Consider the following 14,512-nt stretch of genomic DNA (forward strand, 5'->3'; position numbering starts at 1 on the left):
GACTAGCAGGGGAGGTCCCCCCTCTTTTTTTTTTTAATTTTATTTGAGACGGGGTCATACTACTGTAGCCTTGGTTGGCCTAGAACTCATTGTATAGACCAGACTGGTCTTGACGGCATAGAGATCCTCCCGTTTCTACCTCCTGAGAGCTAGGATTAAAGGTGTGCGTCATCACACTCACTGCAGGAGGCCTTCTTGTGGCATCCCAGCCCCTCTTGGCATCAATACCAAGCCATGGAGTCCAGAGCCACCACTTAGAGCAGACGATTTAATGTTGTCCACTTGTTACCACGTCTGCTGGTCCTGGGTTTGCCTTCAGCCTCGGGACAACCCCACAGCAGAGCCCCAGTCACACCAGTATTTCCACGTGCCCACACGAGCATGCCTCAGCGCCACCCTCCACAGTGCCTGAGGACGCCTGGTTCAGACGGAAGAGGGAGGGCTGGAGGCCCAGGGGCCAGAGCGGCACAGGAAGGCGGGCTGCTCAGTCCAGGTGAATAAGTCAGGGGAGAGCAGAAACCAAGGAGCTGTCAGATACTGGGGCTAGAGGGCTCATGTGTCCTCCCTCTCCCAGGGCTCAAGGGCTGCCTGGGGGAGGAACCGCTCTAAGGCAGGTCTGAAACCTCAGGGTAGCAGCCTGGATCCCACACCCCCACAATCACAGACCCCGCAGTCTCAAGGACTGAACACCAATCAGAGTAAGACCTTCCCGGGAAGGTCTGGTAGCTGCATCCCTGCCTGTCCACCCACAAGGGGACCCCTTCCTACAGCCAGCTGCGGTGTTCCTCCTCATAGTGCTGGGGGTCAATGAAGGGCCGGTCAATGGAGCGGATCATCAGCTCCCCACAGTACACACACTCAGCAGCCACCAGTTCGTCCAGGTCAGCCTTGAGCTGCTCCCGGCTGGGCCCCCCGGCTGAAGCCCCAGCTTCGGCCTCTTTGGCCTTGGCCGAGCCTTTGGTGGGAGGAGGGGCCGCCCCAAGCTTGCGCTGCAGCTCCTCGAGCTTGGCCTGCTTGTAGGCAGGAAGGCCGGGCCTCACGGCCTGCAGGAGACAGTCGGCGTGGAACATGTGGCCACAGAGGAACAAGTAAAAGGGTCGGTTGAGCAGAGGGAAGTCACAGGCGGAACACTTGTCCTGAGGCTCCACGGTGCCATAGCGTCCCCGCAGCTCCTGCAAGTCTCGCCGGATTCGCTGGGCACTGGCTGTGGCCTCCTCCATCTCCCGCTGCAGCTCCTGGATGTGGTGGTTGTAGGCCTTCAGGGAGCTACAGATGGCCTCCTTGAAGTGGTCGATCGTGACGAAGTCGGGGAAGAAGGGCAGCACGTCCTCGATCTTGAGCAGCGGGCAGCTGGCCAAGCAGGCCATAGCCGTCTGCACATCCTCCTCCTCCTGCACCACGTGCCGAGCGATCTTGAGCCACAGCTTCTTGCGCAGTTCCTCATCCTCCTCAGGCAGGTCCGCACACTGCTTGGCCAGGTCCACATCCACCTGTGGAGAAAGCACGGGCATCAGGGTCAAGCCCCCTCCACCTAGGCTCAGACTTCTGCAGAGAAGGATGGCCACAGAAAACGGCCTGAGGAGGGCGCCGGCAGGACGCGCTGCTCTCCAGGCAGCAAGAGGTACAACCAAACCCTCTACTGGGCTGTCCTGTCACAGCTATGGAAAGGCTATTTCTGGTGGCAGGCCCCCCCAATTTTAGTGAATTTAATGTTGATAATGTTGCATGCTCACACCCCGGCACTCAGGAAGTGGAAACAGGAATGCAGCCAAGTTTAAAGGCAGCCTGAGCTATGGGAGACCCTGTCTTAAAAATCAAAACAGGTCACACGGGGAACTATTTGAGCTCTTGCTGCAATGTTCTGAATCCTGGGTTAAGGCTCACCTTGACGCCAGCCTGGGCTACGTAGCGATTTCCAAATCAGTTTGGGGTACATAAGGACACCTATAGAGTGAGGCTCTGGGAAGATGGCCCTGCTCAGATCCCAGAAACCAGATAACAAGCTGGGTGTGGTCTTGCACAGACCTGTAGCCCCAGAGTTAGAGGGAGCGGAGGATGGGTGGAGGATGTCTGGTAGTATAGGATGTATACGAGGGTGGGTGGGGTTTGAGGGCTATCGGTGTTCCCAAAACCCAGAACAACTAGGTCCTGAGAGGCCCTGCCTCGAAAGAATAAGGCAGAGAACAACGGATGAGGCCAGCAGATGCCCTCCCCGGGCGTCCACACATGCATCCACACGTGCACCCGCACAAGCACACCAACAGTAATTGGTTCCCTGCGATCTTTCAGGATTTCAAAGATGTAAGTTAGCGTCTTCTCTTTCTGCTACTGTGTGTATCGGGCACAACATGCTTATAAGTGCTTATTTTAGTTTATTTACTTGTTGGTACCTGTGGAGGCCAGAAGAGGCCATCAGATCCTCTTGAACTGGAATTACAGGAGGTTGGGAACCACATGGGTGCTGGGAACCAAACCCAGGTCCTCTGCAAGGGCAGCCACTGCTCTTAGCCTCTGAGCCATCTCTCCAGCCCCTACTGATTATTATTTTTTAAGACAGCAGTGGCTTACTATGTAGCTCAGGCTGGCCTAAAACTCACTGTGTAGCCATTATAATCAGCTCCTGAATGCTTTATTTATACAATACTAATTCATATCATAAGGTAAAAAATACTTTTAGCTGGGTGGTGGTGGAACATGCCTTCAATCCCAGCATTCAAAAGGCAGAGGCAAGAGGATCTGAGTTCAAGGCAAGCCTGGTCTACAGAGCAAGTTACAGAACAGCCAGGGCTATACAGATTTGTAGCTACAGGCTTATCTATACAGGTTTGTCTCAAAAAACAAAACAAAACAAAAATACTCTTCAAAAATACCTTCACAAATTCTTTTATAATTTTTTTCTTTTATTATAATTATGGTGGGAGGGTAGATGTGTGTATCCAAGCACATGTGTGCAGGTCGGAGAACAACTTTGGCAGCCAGTTCTCTCCTTCCACTCTGGGCTCTGTGGGTAGAACTCGGGTGATCAGGTTTGTATAGCAAGAGCTTTCACCTGCCGGGCCATCGTGCTGGCTCGTTACCACCATTTAGCGGGCTCAGAAACCAGCCCCAAATCACCGAGCAAGATGACGAAGTCGGAATTCAAACCCTGAGGTCCTAGTGTGTGTTCTTTCTTCCTTTTCCTACAGGGGGTCTGGGGAGATGACTTTAGCAGTTAAGAGCACTGGCTACTCTTCCAGAGGACCAAGATTCAATTCCTAGCACCCACATGGCACTCCAGTTCCAGGGGATATAGTTCCCTCACTCAGACATACATGCAGGCAAAATGCCAGTGTGTGCTGAGTGGTGGTGGCGCAGGCCTTTAATCCAGCACTCAAGAGACAGAGGCAGGCGGATCTCTGTGAGTTTGAGGCCAGCCTGGTCTACAGAGTGAGTTCTAAGACAGCTAGGGCTACACAGAGAAACCCTATCTCGAAAACCACAAACCAAAAACCAAACCCAAAAAAGCCAGGTGCTCACTGTGCAGCCTAAACTAGCCTCAAACTCATGTTTCTTCAGCTCTAACCTTCCAAGTGTAGGGATTACAGGCAACAAACACACACCTCAAACTATCAGTCTGAGTTTTAACTTCTACACTACAGCAGTTCTCTGGCTGAGAAGCCAGCAAGCACCAGCCTTACCTCCCCCAACCTTTCTGCCTCTTTAACTTACTCCTCTCTAGGTCCCTCTCCTGGATGAGGACAAGATTTACCTGCAGGGCCAGGTCCACAGCTTCTTCATACAGCTCCAGCACCTTATAGACGTGAACACAAGCGCGGTGGTGACCATGCTCAGCACACAGTCGAAGTGCGTACTTGAGGTCATAATGCACACGGTGCGGGCTAGCCCCAGCTTGCTCCAGGTAGGCCAGCAGCGAGGCTGGCTGGCCACGGGCATACAGCGACAGCAGGTAGTTGTGAATGGCTTGCTCAGTCTCGCCGAGGACATTCACACAGAATTCCATATAGCGGATGGCCTGGCTCACCTGTTGAGCCTCACCACCCTGGCTATAGTTCACCAGGGCAGGGATGAGCTGCCGAGCGTCCAGGCGGCTGCCCATCTCAATCCAGGCATCTACTAGCTGGCGCGGGATATGTCGGATGAGGACGGGTGAGAATTTGTAGAAGAGCTGGGGGTCACGGTGGCCGGCAAGGACAGCCAGGGCCTCCTCATAGGCCTCGTGCTGGCAGTGGTAGGCCACCACCCGTTCATAGTCCTGCATGATCACCGCGAAGTACACCATATGTTCTGTGTCCCCATGACTGGCGAGCAGCTCGTGGATAGAGGCCCGGCTGGCAAAGAGCCATTCCTTATGCCGAGGGCTACTGAGAAAGGTGCGGAAGCACTCCCGGGTATCCCGGTAGAGACTCAGAGCATCCGGGTCACCCTGCAGGGCACCAAGCCGGCTCAAGTAGAGCTCTGTCAGCCAAGTGGTGAGCAGTGTGGCCTGGGTACGCTCTGTTGGCTTCAAGCCGGCCAGCTTCCGCTGTAGAAACTCGGCCAGTGCCTCTTCTTGCCGGGCCTCCAAAAACTTGAGGGCAATCTCCTCAAAGTAGCTCTGGGTCAGAGCATAACAGCGGGCGCTCTCCAGGTAGCGGTGCTGGCGGAAGCAGAAATCAGCCTCTCGGGCCAGGACTGTGTCCAGGCAGTCTGGCCGCTCTCGACAATACTCTTTGGCCAGGTCAAAACGGTTCATGTCCAAGTACGTGCGCCAGACATCCCGAGCTTCGCGCTGCACATGGTACCGGAAGACCGCACGCTCGGTGTAGGCCCAGAGGTGACCTGTGGACGAGTCCTTCACCATGTGCCTCAGTGGTCCAAACTTCTCCAGGAAGTGATCCCGAAGTACCACCTGCCCGGTCAGCGTACACACAGCCTCCACCCGGTCTGCCAGCAGCAGCAGAAAATGGAACTGGGTCAAGACGATGGCTAGGGGTGGACTGGCCCCAGGCCCGACCCCCGCTGGATACTCCCACACGCGCTCCTCGCTCAGCAGCGAATCAGGACGCCCGCAGTCCAGGGAGCCGTACAGCACACCGTCTCCCATCATCCAGGCGAAGGCACGAGGCGCAGAGCGTAACTTGGGGGTATAGAAAGCCAACTCACTATACCCCAAATTGCTAGGAAACTCACGGAATGGGGGCGGGTGGTCCGTGTAGGCAGCAAAGAGACCTGAGAAGCCCTGGGTTTCAGCATCGTCTACCGCTCGGCCTATGAACTGGAAGAGGCGCTGCCGAGTGGTGGCGATGACAAAGCCTCGCCCATCAGGGCCGCGCTCGGCCTCAAGGGAGCACACGGGTGCGGGACCCCCTTCTTCATTTAACACATACAGTGGCCGGAAGTAGAGATCCGGGGCGGGGCCAAAAAGGCCACCTTCGCTAGCTGATAGCTCAGCTTCAAAGATCTGTCCTTGGGCTGTGCCTACCAGGATGGGCCCAGTGCTGCTCTCGTTGCCCAGGGCTTTGTTCCAGCCTACACTCTCCACCAGCTGTCCCTTCCAGCGTGCCAATGGCCGGACCTTCTGCCCATTCCGGTTCATATAGAGGACCTCGGTGCTGCTCAGGGCAATCAGCAGGTGAGAGCCTGGGGTGGGCGGAAAACGTACCTGAGTGGATACTGCGTCTTCCTCCCTGGTCAGATCCCACCCCTCCAGGCAGGTACGCTCTCAGGATTCCCCCCTCAGATCTCCCATACCACCTACCAGTGTGGTCCAGGAACATCTTATGAACTTTGGCATCATCCTTGCGCCCCAGTTCCACACGGTTGGGTTCACTTGCCTTGCCCAGGTCAATGCTGTAAGGTCAAGGGTCACAGGGTCACTCTCAAACAGGTTAGTTCCCTTCTTTACATTTACATTATTTATTTGGTGTATATATGTTGTGCATGAAAGTATGGAAGTGTGTACAGGAACCCATGGAAGTCAGAAGAGGGCACTGGATCCCTAGATAGTTGTGAGCTGCCATATGGGTTCTCTTAACCTCTGAGCCATCTCTCCAGAGCCTGTAAACATCATCTTTTCATGTTCATAACATAAATTGGGTTGTTACATTGCTTTTATTACAAAAACACCTTCACACTGCTATTTGTAACTTGACTTTCTCAATTTATACTTTATGAAGTTTATAGTAACCAATAAATAAAGCTTTCTTTTTTCCCCCAAGACAGAGTTTCTCTAGCAATCCTGGCTGTCCTGGAACTCACTTTATAGGCCAGCTGGCCTCGAACTCACAAAGGTCCACCTGCCTCTGCCTCTGAAGTTCTGGGATTAAAGAAGTGTACCACTTCCTGACTTAAAGCTTTTGTTCTTTTAAATTGCTTTAATTTTCTTTTCTTTTTTTTTTAAGATTCATTTAGTTATTATGTACACAGTATTCAGCCTCCATGTATGCCTGCAGGCCAGAAGAGGGCACCAGATCTCATTACAGATGGTTGTGAGCCACCATATGGTTGCTGGGAATTGAACTCAGTACCTCTGGAAGAGCAGTCAGTGCTCTTAACCTCTGAGCCATCTCTCCAGCCCTGCTTTAATTTTCGTATTGCACTAATTTATTTACTGTGGGGGGTGTGTGCACATGTATACATGGAAGTCAGAGGACAACCTGAGGGAGTCAGTTCTTGTCTCCCACCACGGATGCAGGTCCTAGGATTGATGTCAGGTTGGAAGGGTTGGCAGAAGCACCTTTACTGGCTTGGCTATGTTTTTGGCACTCAATGTTTTTAATAATTGCACGGCATCCCACTTTAGAGCCGAATTATAATTTAGCCACTATTTCCTTATCAATGGGCATTTAGTTCTCAGGTCATTTTTCTTACTACAAATAATGCCATGATCAATATTCTTGAGTCAGTACCCCTTCAAATGGCTATTCTTCTTTTTTATTTATATTCACTCAAATTATGACTGAATATAATTTATAGATTTATTTTTACATTTGTATTTTTTGCTTTTTCGAGACAGGGTTTCTCTGTGTAACAGCCCTAGCTGTCCTGGAACTCATTTTGTAGGCCAGAACTCAGAGATCCGCCTGCCTCTGCCTCCCGAGTGCTGGGATCAAAGGTGTGCACCACCATCGCCCAGTTTGTTTTCAGACAAGGTTTTTCTGTGTACCTGGGCTGCCCTGGAACTCGCTCTGTAGACCAGGCTGGCCTCAAAGATCTGCCTGCCTCTGCCGCCTGAGTACTGGGATTAAAGGTGTGTGCCACCACTGCCTGGCTAGTTTTTTTTTTAAATAAAAATAATTAGTGTGTGCACACGTTCATGTCTGTGTGCGTGTGCATGTGTGCGCACATGTGCCATGGTGCATGAGTTGAGGGTAGAGGGCAACTTGCAGGAACAAGCTCTCTCCTTCTCCCATGTGGATCTGAGGGTCTAGGTTATCTAACTAAGGTAGTGGTGCTTGGCAGCAGGTCTAGTTAAACCAGTCCAGATGTTTTAAATTTTTTTCTTCTTCTTTTTTTTTTTTTTTTTGTTTTTAAAGACAGGGTTTCTCTGTGTAGCTTTGGAGCCTGTTCTGGAACTCGCTCTGTGAACCAGGCTGGCCTCAAATTCACAGAGATCCGCCTGCCTCTGCCTCCTGAGTGCTGGGATTGAAGGTGTGCGCCACCACCGCCCGGCACGATGTCTTAACTTTCAGGACACTGCTTACGTTCTTCAGAAGACGAAGACAGTTAACAGCTGTGCCCAAACATGGCCGCTTTCTGTTTGCCTGTCTCTCCTTACAGCACTTATGATGGTGGGAATGAAACCTTGGACCCCACGTGTGCCAGGCATGGCAGTCCACTTCCCTGTAGCTTTGTTAGCGCTGGGTGATTAGATTTGAATTTTATCAATCTGGTGGGTTTTAATAACATCTCTTGATGCTGGGCATGGTGGTACACACCTGCAATTCTCTGCCTGACAGGTGAAGACAGGATGATTAGGAAGCCACAACCTTGAACTACATGAGACCCTATCTTCAAAACAACACACACGCACACACACACCACACACACACACACACACACACACACACACACACCTGTGATGAAATGTGGCTGCACAGGCGTGTTTTCCTAGTGTGAACAAAGATCTTGGTTCAAATATTTAACTAAAGCATTATCATTATTAACTTTTTTTTAAAAAATTTTACTTTTTTGTATTTTTGAGAGAGTTTCTCTACTGTAGCTTTGGCTGTCCTAGAACTCACTTTGTAGTCCAGGCTGGCCTTGAACTCTGGGATCTATTTGCTTCTGCCTCCCAAGTGTGGGGATTAAAAGCATGTGTCACCATCCCTGGCCTATTTTAACTCCTTCTGTTCAGAGGTTGAAATTATTTCCAAAGACCAGCGAGCTGGTGCAGTGGGTAGGGGTACCTGCTGCCAGATATGATTATATGAATTGGAACCCCAGGGCCCCCATGGCAGAAGGCTGCCCTTTGCCCTCCACACGCCCACTATGGCATACGCAAGCCCTACACCACCAGACAACAGATAAATAAATTAATGTCATTTAAATATAGTTTTTACATTTCTGAGGCTGGGGGGATGATTCAGCAGGTAAAAGTACTTGCCGACCTGCCTGATGCTCGAGTTTGATCCTTGGGTCCCACACATTAGGAGGAGGAAACAAATCCATTAGTGCATATAACTTAACATCTTAAAAATGTATAAATTAAACCAGGCGGGTGGCGCATGCCTTTAATCCCAACACTAGAGAGGCTGAGGCAGGTGACAAATTCTTTGTGAGTTCGAGGTCAGCCTGGTACCCAGAGTGAGTTCCAGGACAGCCAGGCTACATGGAGAAACTCTGCCTCAAAAAACTGAAACATACGTATATATGTGTATATGTATGTGTGTGTATATATATATGTATATACATATATGTTAAAGGGGCTAGAGAGATGTCTCATTGGTTAAGACCACTTATTCTTGCAGAGGATCCCAGGTTCAATTCCAGGGCCAGCATGGCAGCTCACAACCGTCCTTAATACCAGTACTGGGATAAAAGGCGTGTACCATCATACCTAGAATAGTGTATAATAAATAAATACAGTGTATAATAAAATTCATTTTATTTATTTAATCATGTGTGTGTGTGCAGAAGTACTCACAGAGGCCAGAAGAGGGTACTGGACCCCCTAGACCTAGAGTATAAGACTGTGAGATTCTCAATGTGGGTGCTAGGAACCAAAGTCCAGTCCACTTTATTTTTTGAGGCAGGGTGTCCCACTGAAGCTGGAGCTCACCAATTTGGTCATACGGGCTGGCTTGCAAGCTCCCAGCATTCACCTCTCTGACCCACTTGAGTGTGGGCAAACGCACACTGCCAAGTGCAGCTTTTTTACATGGGTTCTCAGGTTTACAAAGCAAGCACTTTACTGTCTGACCCCAGCCCGGAAGCTCTTTCTGGGTGCACCGCTTGAGGGTACTGTTTACCCTCCCCTTTATTCTGAATTGTCTCATGAGCGTATAAGGGGTTTGTCTGTTTGTTTATTCTTTGATTTTCTGAGACAGGTTCTTACTAAGCAGCCCAGAACAAGCCCCCAAACCTCCTTGTCAGCCTCCCTAGTGCTGAGATTACAGGCACACGCCACACACTGAAATCTGTCTGAAACAGGGTCTCACATAGCCCAGGTTGGCTTCAAATTCACTATGTAGCCAAGGATGCCCTTGAACTTCAGCTCCTCCTGCCTCCGCCTCTCAAGTATTGTGACTACAGGTGTGCACACCACCCCTGGTCTCAGCTGTGCTGAGCATCTAATGAAGGACTCGGCATTCTCCACCAGTACTCAGCCACCGAGCTCCAGCCTCGGCCTTCGTATTTACAACATTTTATTTTGCTGTGCTGGGAATCAAACCCAGGGCCTCAGAAACGCCAGGTACTCTGTCACTAGTCGTTATAACAACTGTTCACACTGGGAAAGAATAGGGTCTCTCCTGACTGTGTACTGTTTCACTTGCCAAGTGCGGAGGAGGACCCCAGTCAGGTAAAAGTCCCCACGTCTATTACCGGAGCAGCGTATCCTTGCCCAGGCTCATGCAGAGCTGATTACAGGAGACCACAAGGCTGGTGATGCGCTCTGCGGGAGTGAAGTCAATGCGCTGCTTCGTGAAGATCGGTGCTTCCTTCTCCAGCTGCGCATTTACATACCCTGCAGGGCGGGAGTGAAGAAAAGAAAGGGGCGGGGCAGTGCAGAAACCCTAAGAAACAACAGTGTTACCTGACACTCTTCTAATTCCCAAGTATGGGTTGGGTTTTTTGTTTGTTCTTTCTTTGGTTTTTCAAGACAGGGTTTCTCTTTTCTCTGTGTAACAGCCCTGGCTGTCCTGGAACTCCCTCCGTAAACCAGACTGGCCTGGAACTCACAGAGATCTGTCTGCCTCTGCCTCCCGAGTGCTGGGATTAAAGGTGTGCGGCCACCACCGCCCGGCTAACTTCCCATGCACATCCCTGCTCATGGGATCTTAGCGCTCGACATTCATTCTTTGGTTGTCTCTCCAGTAGGGGCCGGGGCTCTTCTCCACTTGTGACAGTAGCAGGGATTGGTTCTCTGAAGCTGAGATGAGGCTGTATCATGTTTGCTTATTCCAGGGGCAATGGGGGGTGGGCATGAGGGAGACGGTTTGGGCATGCTCCCCTACTGGTTTTTAGCTCACCAATTCCACGAGAACTAAAGTTGCCCCTTCCTCCCAGTTCACACAGTAACATGGCTCAGGGAGTCCCCATAAGCGTTCTGGGGACTTGACCCCATTAGCACTGTGCACAGACTGCAGCTGTTTTCTCGCTACTCAGTTGCAATATTATCACAGCACTGGGCCAACTCTGCTCTCCTGTCCTTAAAAATGACACCTACGCTCTACACTGCAGCCAGTTTGATCCAAGGCCACTTATCTCCACCGTTCCTATTCAGTGACAAAATTCCCGTTAGGCTTGAACCTCCTTCTTCTATAACATCCACATTCCACAAGTTCTGTGCTCATTCCTACCCTCTCTGCTTCCCCAAGAAAAAGTCTGGTGGGAAAGCATGCACACTCACAGAACCAGACACCAGGGGAAGCCTCGAACCTATTTTCAGTTCTCCCAAAAGCCAAACTGTAGCCTGGTAGGCAAGTACTTCCTCATCTGAGCCCCAGTTCCCTCTTCTGAAGGACCTTAGTGGTAGGGCCTAGAACACGCGGCCGCTCCTGTGGCTCTTTCAAACTTTGACAACGGACAAGCGGGGGCTCAAGAGCGCCTGGGGCGTAGATCCTGAACGCACGCCCCATGCTCTTGAGCCGGCCTCCCCGCAAATGCTAGCGGAACTGAAAGGCGCAGTGGCGGCCTCTTACTTACCAGAATGGGGGATGCCCACGGTAGGGCAACCAGTCTGCAAGACGGCCGAGCGGGACAGTGAGTCCTCATACTCATCCAGGATGGACGCCATAGTATTCGAGCCAGAGTTTCCCTTCCTCCACTCCCAGGTCCTCAGGTCTGGGGGTCACAACCGGGACTCCGTCCTCCTGGCTTTGCAAACTGTGACTCCCCAGCGTCTGACAGATCCAGCGAACCTTTTAAAAATTCTGAGGCCCTTTTCTCTTTCACTGTATAGGACAAGAAGATCGAGGAGCCCCTACTAGAATCTGGTGCAGTTTTGCACCCCAGCTCTAGTCCCAAGAGATTATACACTCCCCTTAGCAGATCCCAGGTGATCACAACCTCGCCCAGGCAGCTCAGCTGACTCTCGAGCCCGAGACGCGTGCTTATGACGTGCTTCCGGAGTCTCAGATGCGAGTATTAACTGGAGCCGGGTGCACGGGAGCCTGCGCGGCGAGGCGTGTCGGAGACTCGGGGCGGCGGGGGCGGAGTCAGCGCTGGGCCCGAGGCAACTCGAGCCCTCACGGCCGATCCTGCTGCAGTTCCGCATCCAGGCACTAGGGGGCAGCTCGAGATTTCCCTGCGGCGTCTAGCAGCAGGCTTCCGCTGATCTTAGGTTTCTGAAGTTTCGCTCCCTCAGATTGTCACTTAAAGGCTGTGCTGTCCTAGCTTCCCTTCCTCCACTCCCAGGGGCCCATCAGCTTCCAGAAAGTAGCTGGATAGGTCAGAAGTGTGGCTTAGTGGCAAAGCCGTTGTCCAGCGTGCGTAAGACCTAGATTTTTCATATCGCCACAGAAGGAAAACCACACAAAATTTAATCTCCAGCACTAGGAAGACGGAGACAGGAGGATTACTAAAGAAGAAAATCTGGTCTACAAGGGGAGACCCTCAGAAAACAAAACAGGAGGAAAGAAATTGGCAAAGCAGTAGAGCTATTGGGAAAGCCATATGCCAGGTGATGTTGTAACCTGTCTCACAGTGGCTCTTTGGTGTTTAGGGAGGAGCGGAGCGAGAGTCACAAGGAAAAGTGAAGCTCAGTTGTGGGGTGCCCGGCTGCTTCCAGGCACCCGGCCAATTGAATGATGTTGACTGCACTTGTCCAGCATGTTGGAAAGCCTTAGGTTCAAGCCCTAGTACCAGAAAAGGGAGAGAAAAGGGCATTCTATATAGTCATCAGGAAAATCCAGAGCAAAATCTATAAACCATGTGATACTTGGGGGTGAGGGGAAGGGCAGTGGAGAAAATGGGGCTGACCATGGGCAAATTGCGGAAGCTGTAGTATGGACCATTGAAGATTGTAGTTGGGGATAATCAAGCGTTGATACTGGAAAGATGGGGTGTTTGAACAGGACGGGAGACCTGAGGCTGAATAGAGACCATGAGAACGAGAGTGGGCTGAGAAGGGCCGATGGTAAGAAGCGGGAGCAGCTCAGAGGAACGCATTATAGATGTAGTGACAGATGTAACAGATGAGGGAAGGGTGTAGGGACAGCCAGAGACCTGGCAAGTAGTGGTAAGGGGCAGAGGTGAAGCTGAATGAGGGGGTGGAGGTCACGTGACCGATCTTAAGAGCTGCTCAAATCACTTGTAGAGAAGCCCCAACACCACCAGCCCCTGCTCCAGGGCAGTCACCAATAGCTCACTAGTGAATGTTTATTAGCAGTTGCATAATTGAACTCTCTCACGTCTGTTCCTCCATTTTATTTATTTATATTTGTTTCTTTGTTTATTTTGGGTTTCTCTGTAGCTTTGGAGCCTGTCCTGGAACTTACTCTGTAGACCAGGCTGGACTCGAACTCACGGAGATCTGCCTGCCTCTGCCTCCCAAGTGCTGGGATTAGAGGCATGCTCCATCACTGCCCAGCTTCCTACATTTATAAAATGAGAAAAAAAATCTCTTAATAGCGTGGTGAGTACAACCGGATATTATATAATCACTCTGTGCTGAGTTTGTGTTTAGACAGTGTTACGAGTATCTGATATCAGACTGTTAACTAAATTCAGATTCAGACCAAAAGGGTCAACCCCCAACACTTCCCAAGTTCATGTAAGTGCAGCACCAGGAGCCACATCCTCGGCCTTCGGTTTTCTGTTTGGAACAGTTTTAGATTTAAATGAAACTGAGGATTTTATTTGGTAGAGGGCTTGTTTAGCTTCATGGGATTAGGCCCTTGGACACAGCATAAAACTAGGTGTAGTGGTAGTCCCAGCAGTCAGAGGGGGAGACAGAGACGGGAGGGTTAGAAGCTCAAGGTCAAAATTTAGAAGAGAGAGAGAGAGAGCATTTTTGGCAGCACTAAAAGACTGAAATGCTAAATAAATAAAATCCTAATGGATTGAAACAATACAGAAAAGATTAATATGGCCCCTGTGCAAGAATGATTTGAAAGTTCCTGAAACATTCCACATTTTGAAAAGAAAGGCTTTCTCTATGCAACAATTCTGGTTGTCCTGGAACTCCCTCTGTAGACCAGGGTGGTCTCGAACTCACGGAGATCCGCCTGCCTCTGCCTCCCGAGTGTTGGTATTAAAGGTGTGCGCCACCACCGCTCAGGAAGAAAGGAGAATTTTCAAGAGAACAGAAGCTCGTGTTCGTCCTTGACACCATAACAAACAGAGGTCAGCCTGGGCTACGAGAAACCTTATTTTAAAAACAGGGAGAGCCGGCAAGGTAGTTCAAGGGTGATGTGCTTGCTGAGGAAGGGTAAGAAGCAGAGATTGGGTTCCCGCAGCAGCCACATTAAAGCAAGTGTCTGGCCAGGTATGGTGACACCCTGAACCCCAGCACTCAGGAGGCGGGGCAGAGTGATTGACACGGCAGGCTCTGCGCAATCTGAAATCTCAGCACCCTGAGACCAGACGGGTGGCTCCCCAGGGTTGATGTCCAGGCCATCAGGCAGGGTGAGCTCCAGGTTCAGGGAGAGATCTCAGTTTAAAAATAAAACAGAGGCAGGCAGATCTCTGTGAGTTTAAGCCTAGCCTGGTCTACACAGTAAGTTCCAGGCCAGCCAGGGCTACATGTGAGACCCTGTCTCAAAAAACAAACAAAGAGTTCCCTTGGAAGGGTAGAGCCCTCACCAGTGTGAAGCCCTGAGTCAGTCACCAGCACTGAAAACACAGAAACTAAAAATGGCAAAACAAGAAC

The 14,512-nt window shown here is 50.9% G+C and overlaps 1 protein-coding gene and 1 non-coding gene across 3 annotated transcripts; one reads left to right on the top strand and one right to left on the bottom strand.

The window, feature by feature from the left end:
* Window positions 1-254: 254 nt before the first annotated feature.
* Vps18 (VPS18 core subunit of CORVET and HOPS complexes) lies at window positions 255-11,765 on the bottom strand. 2 transcript variants are annotated; one of them, XM_048459598.3, is made up of 5 exons: window positions 11,347-11,764; window positions 10,024-10,165; window positions 5,738-5,829; window positions 3,749-5,619; window positions 255-1,490 (listed from the first exon to the last, which is right to left on the bottom strand). In XM_048459598.3, the coding sequence occupies exons 1-5, from the start codon at window positions 11,435-11,437 to the stop codon at window positions 765-767; spliced, it is 2,922 nt and encodes a 973-aa protein (XP_048315555.1). In that variant the 5' UTR covers window positions 11,438-11,764; the 3' UTR covers window positions 255-764. The 2 variants fall into 2 exon arrangements, with proteins under 2 accessions (XP_048315555.1, XP_048315556.1); XM_048459599.3 differs by lacking the exon at window positions 10,024-10,165 and having other exon boundaries at window positions 11,347-11,765.
* A 1,911-nt stretch (window positions 11,766-13,676) lies between these two features.
* On the top strand, window positions 13,677-13,780 carry LOC125416929 (U6 spliceosomal RNA). The gene has a single exon (XR_007237008.1). It is a non-coding gene; the product is annotated as a U6 spliceosomal RNA (small nuclear RNA).
* The last annotated feature ends 732 nt before the right edge of the window (window positions 13,781-14,512 follow it).

Source organism: Myodes glareolus, chromosome 10 (assembly GCF_982192425.1).
Source record: "Myodes glareolus chromosome 10, mMyoGla1.1, whole genome shotgun sequence".
Lineage (NCBI taxonomy): Eukaryota > Metazoa > Chordata > Mammalia > Rodentia > Cricetidae > Myodes > Myodes glareolus.

Bases quoted from the DNA above. Each gene is read 5' to 3' on its own strand.
- Vps18 (XM_048459598.3), bottom strand. From the start codon at position 11,437: ATGGCGTCCATCCTGGATGAGTATGAGGACTCACTGTCCCGCTCGGCC. The intron at 10,166-11,346 runs GTAAGTAAGAGG...CCCGCCCTGCAG, and splicing joins CGTGGGCATCCCCCATTCTG to GGTATGTAAATGCGCAGCTG. The intron at 5,830-10,023 runs GTAATAGACGTG...TTGACCTTACAG, and splicing joins GGCAAGGATACGCTGCTCCG to CATTGACCTGGGCAAGGCAA.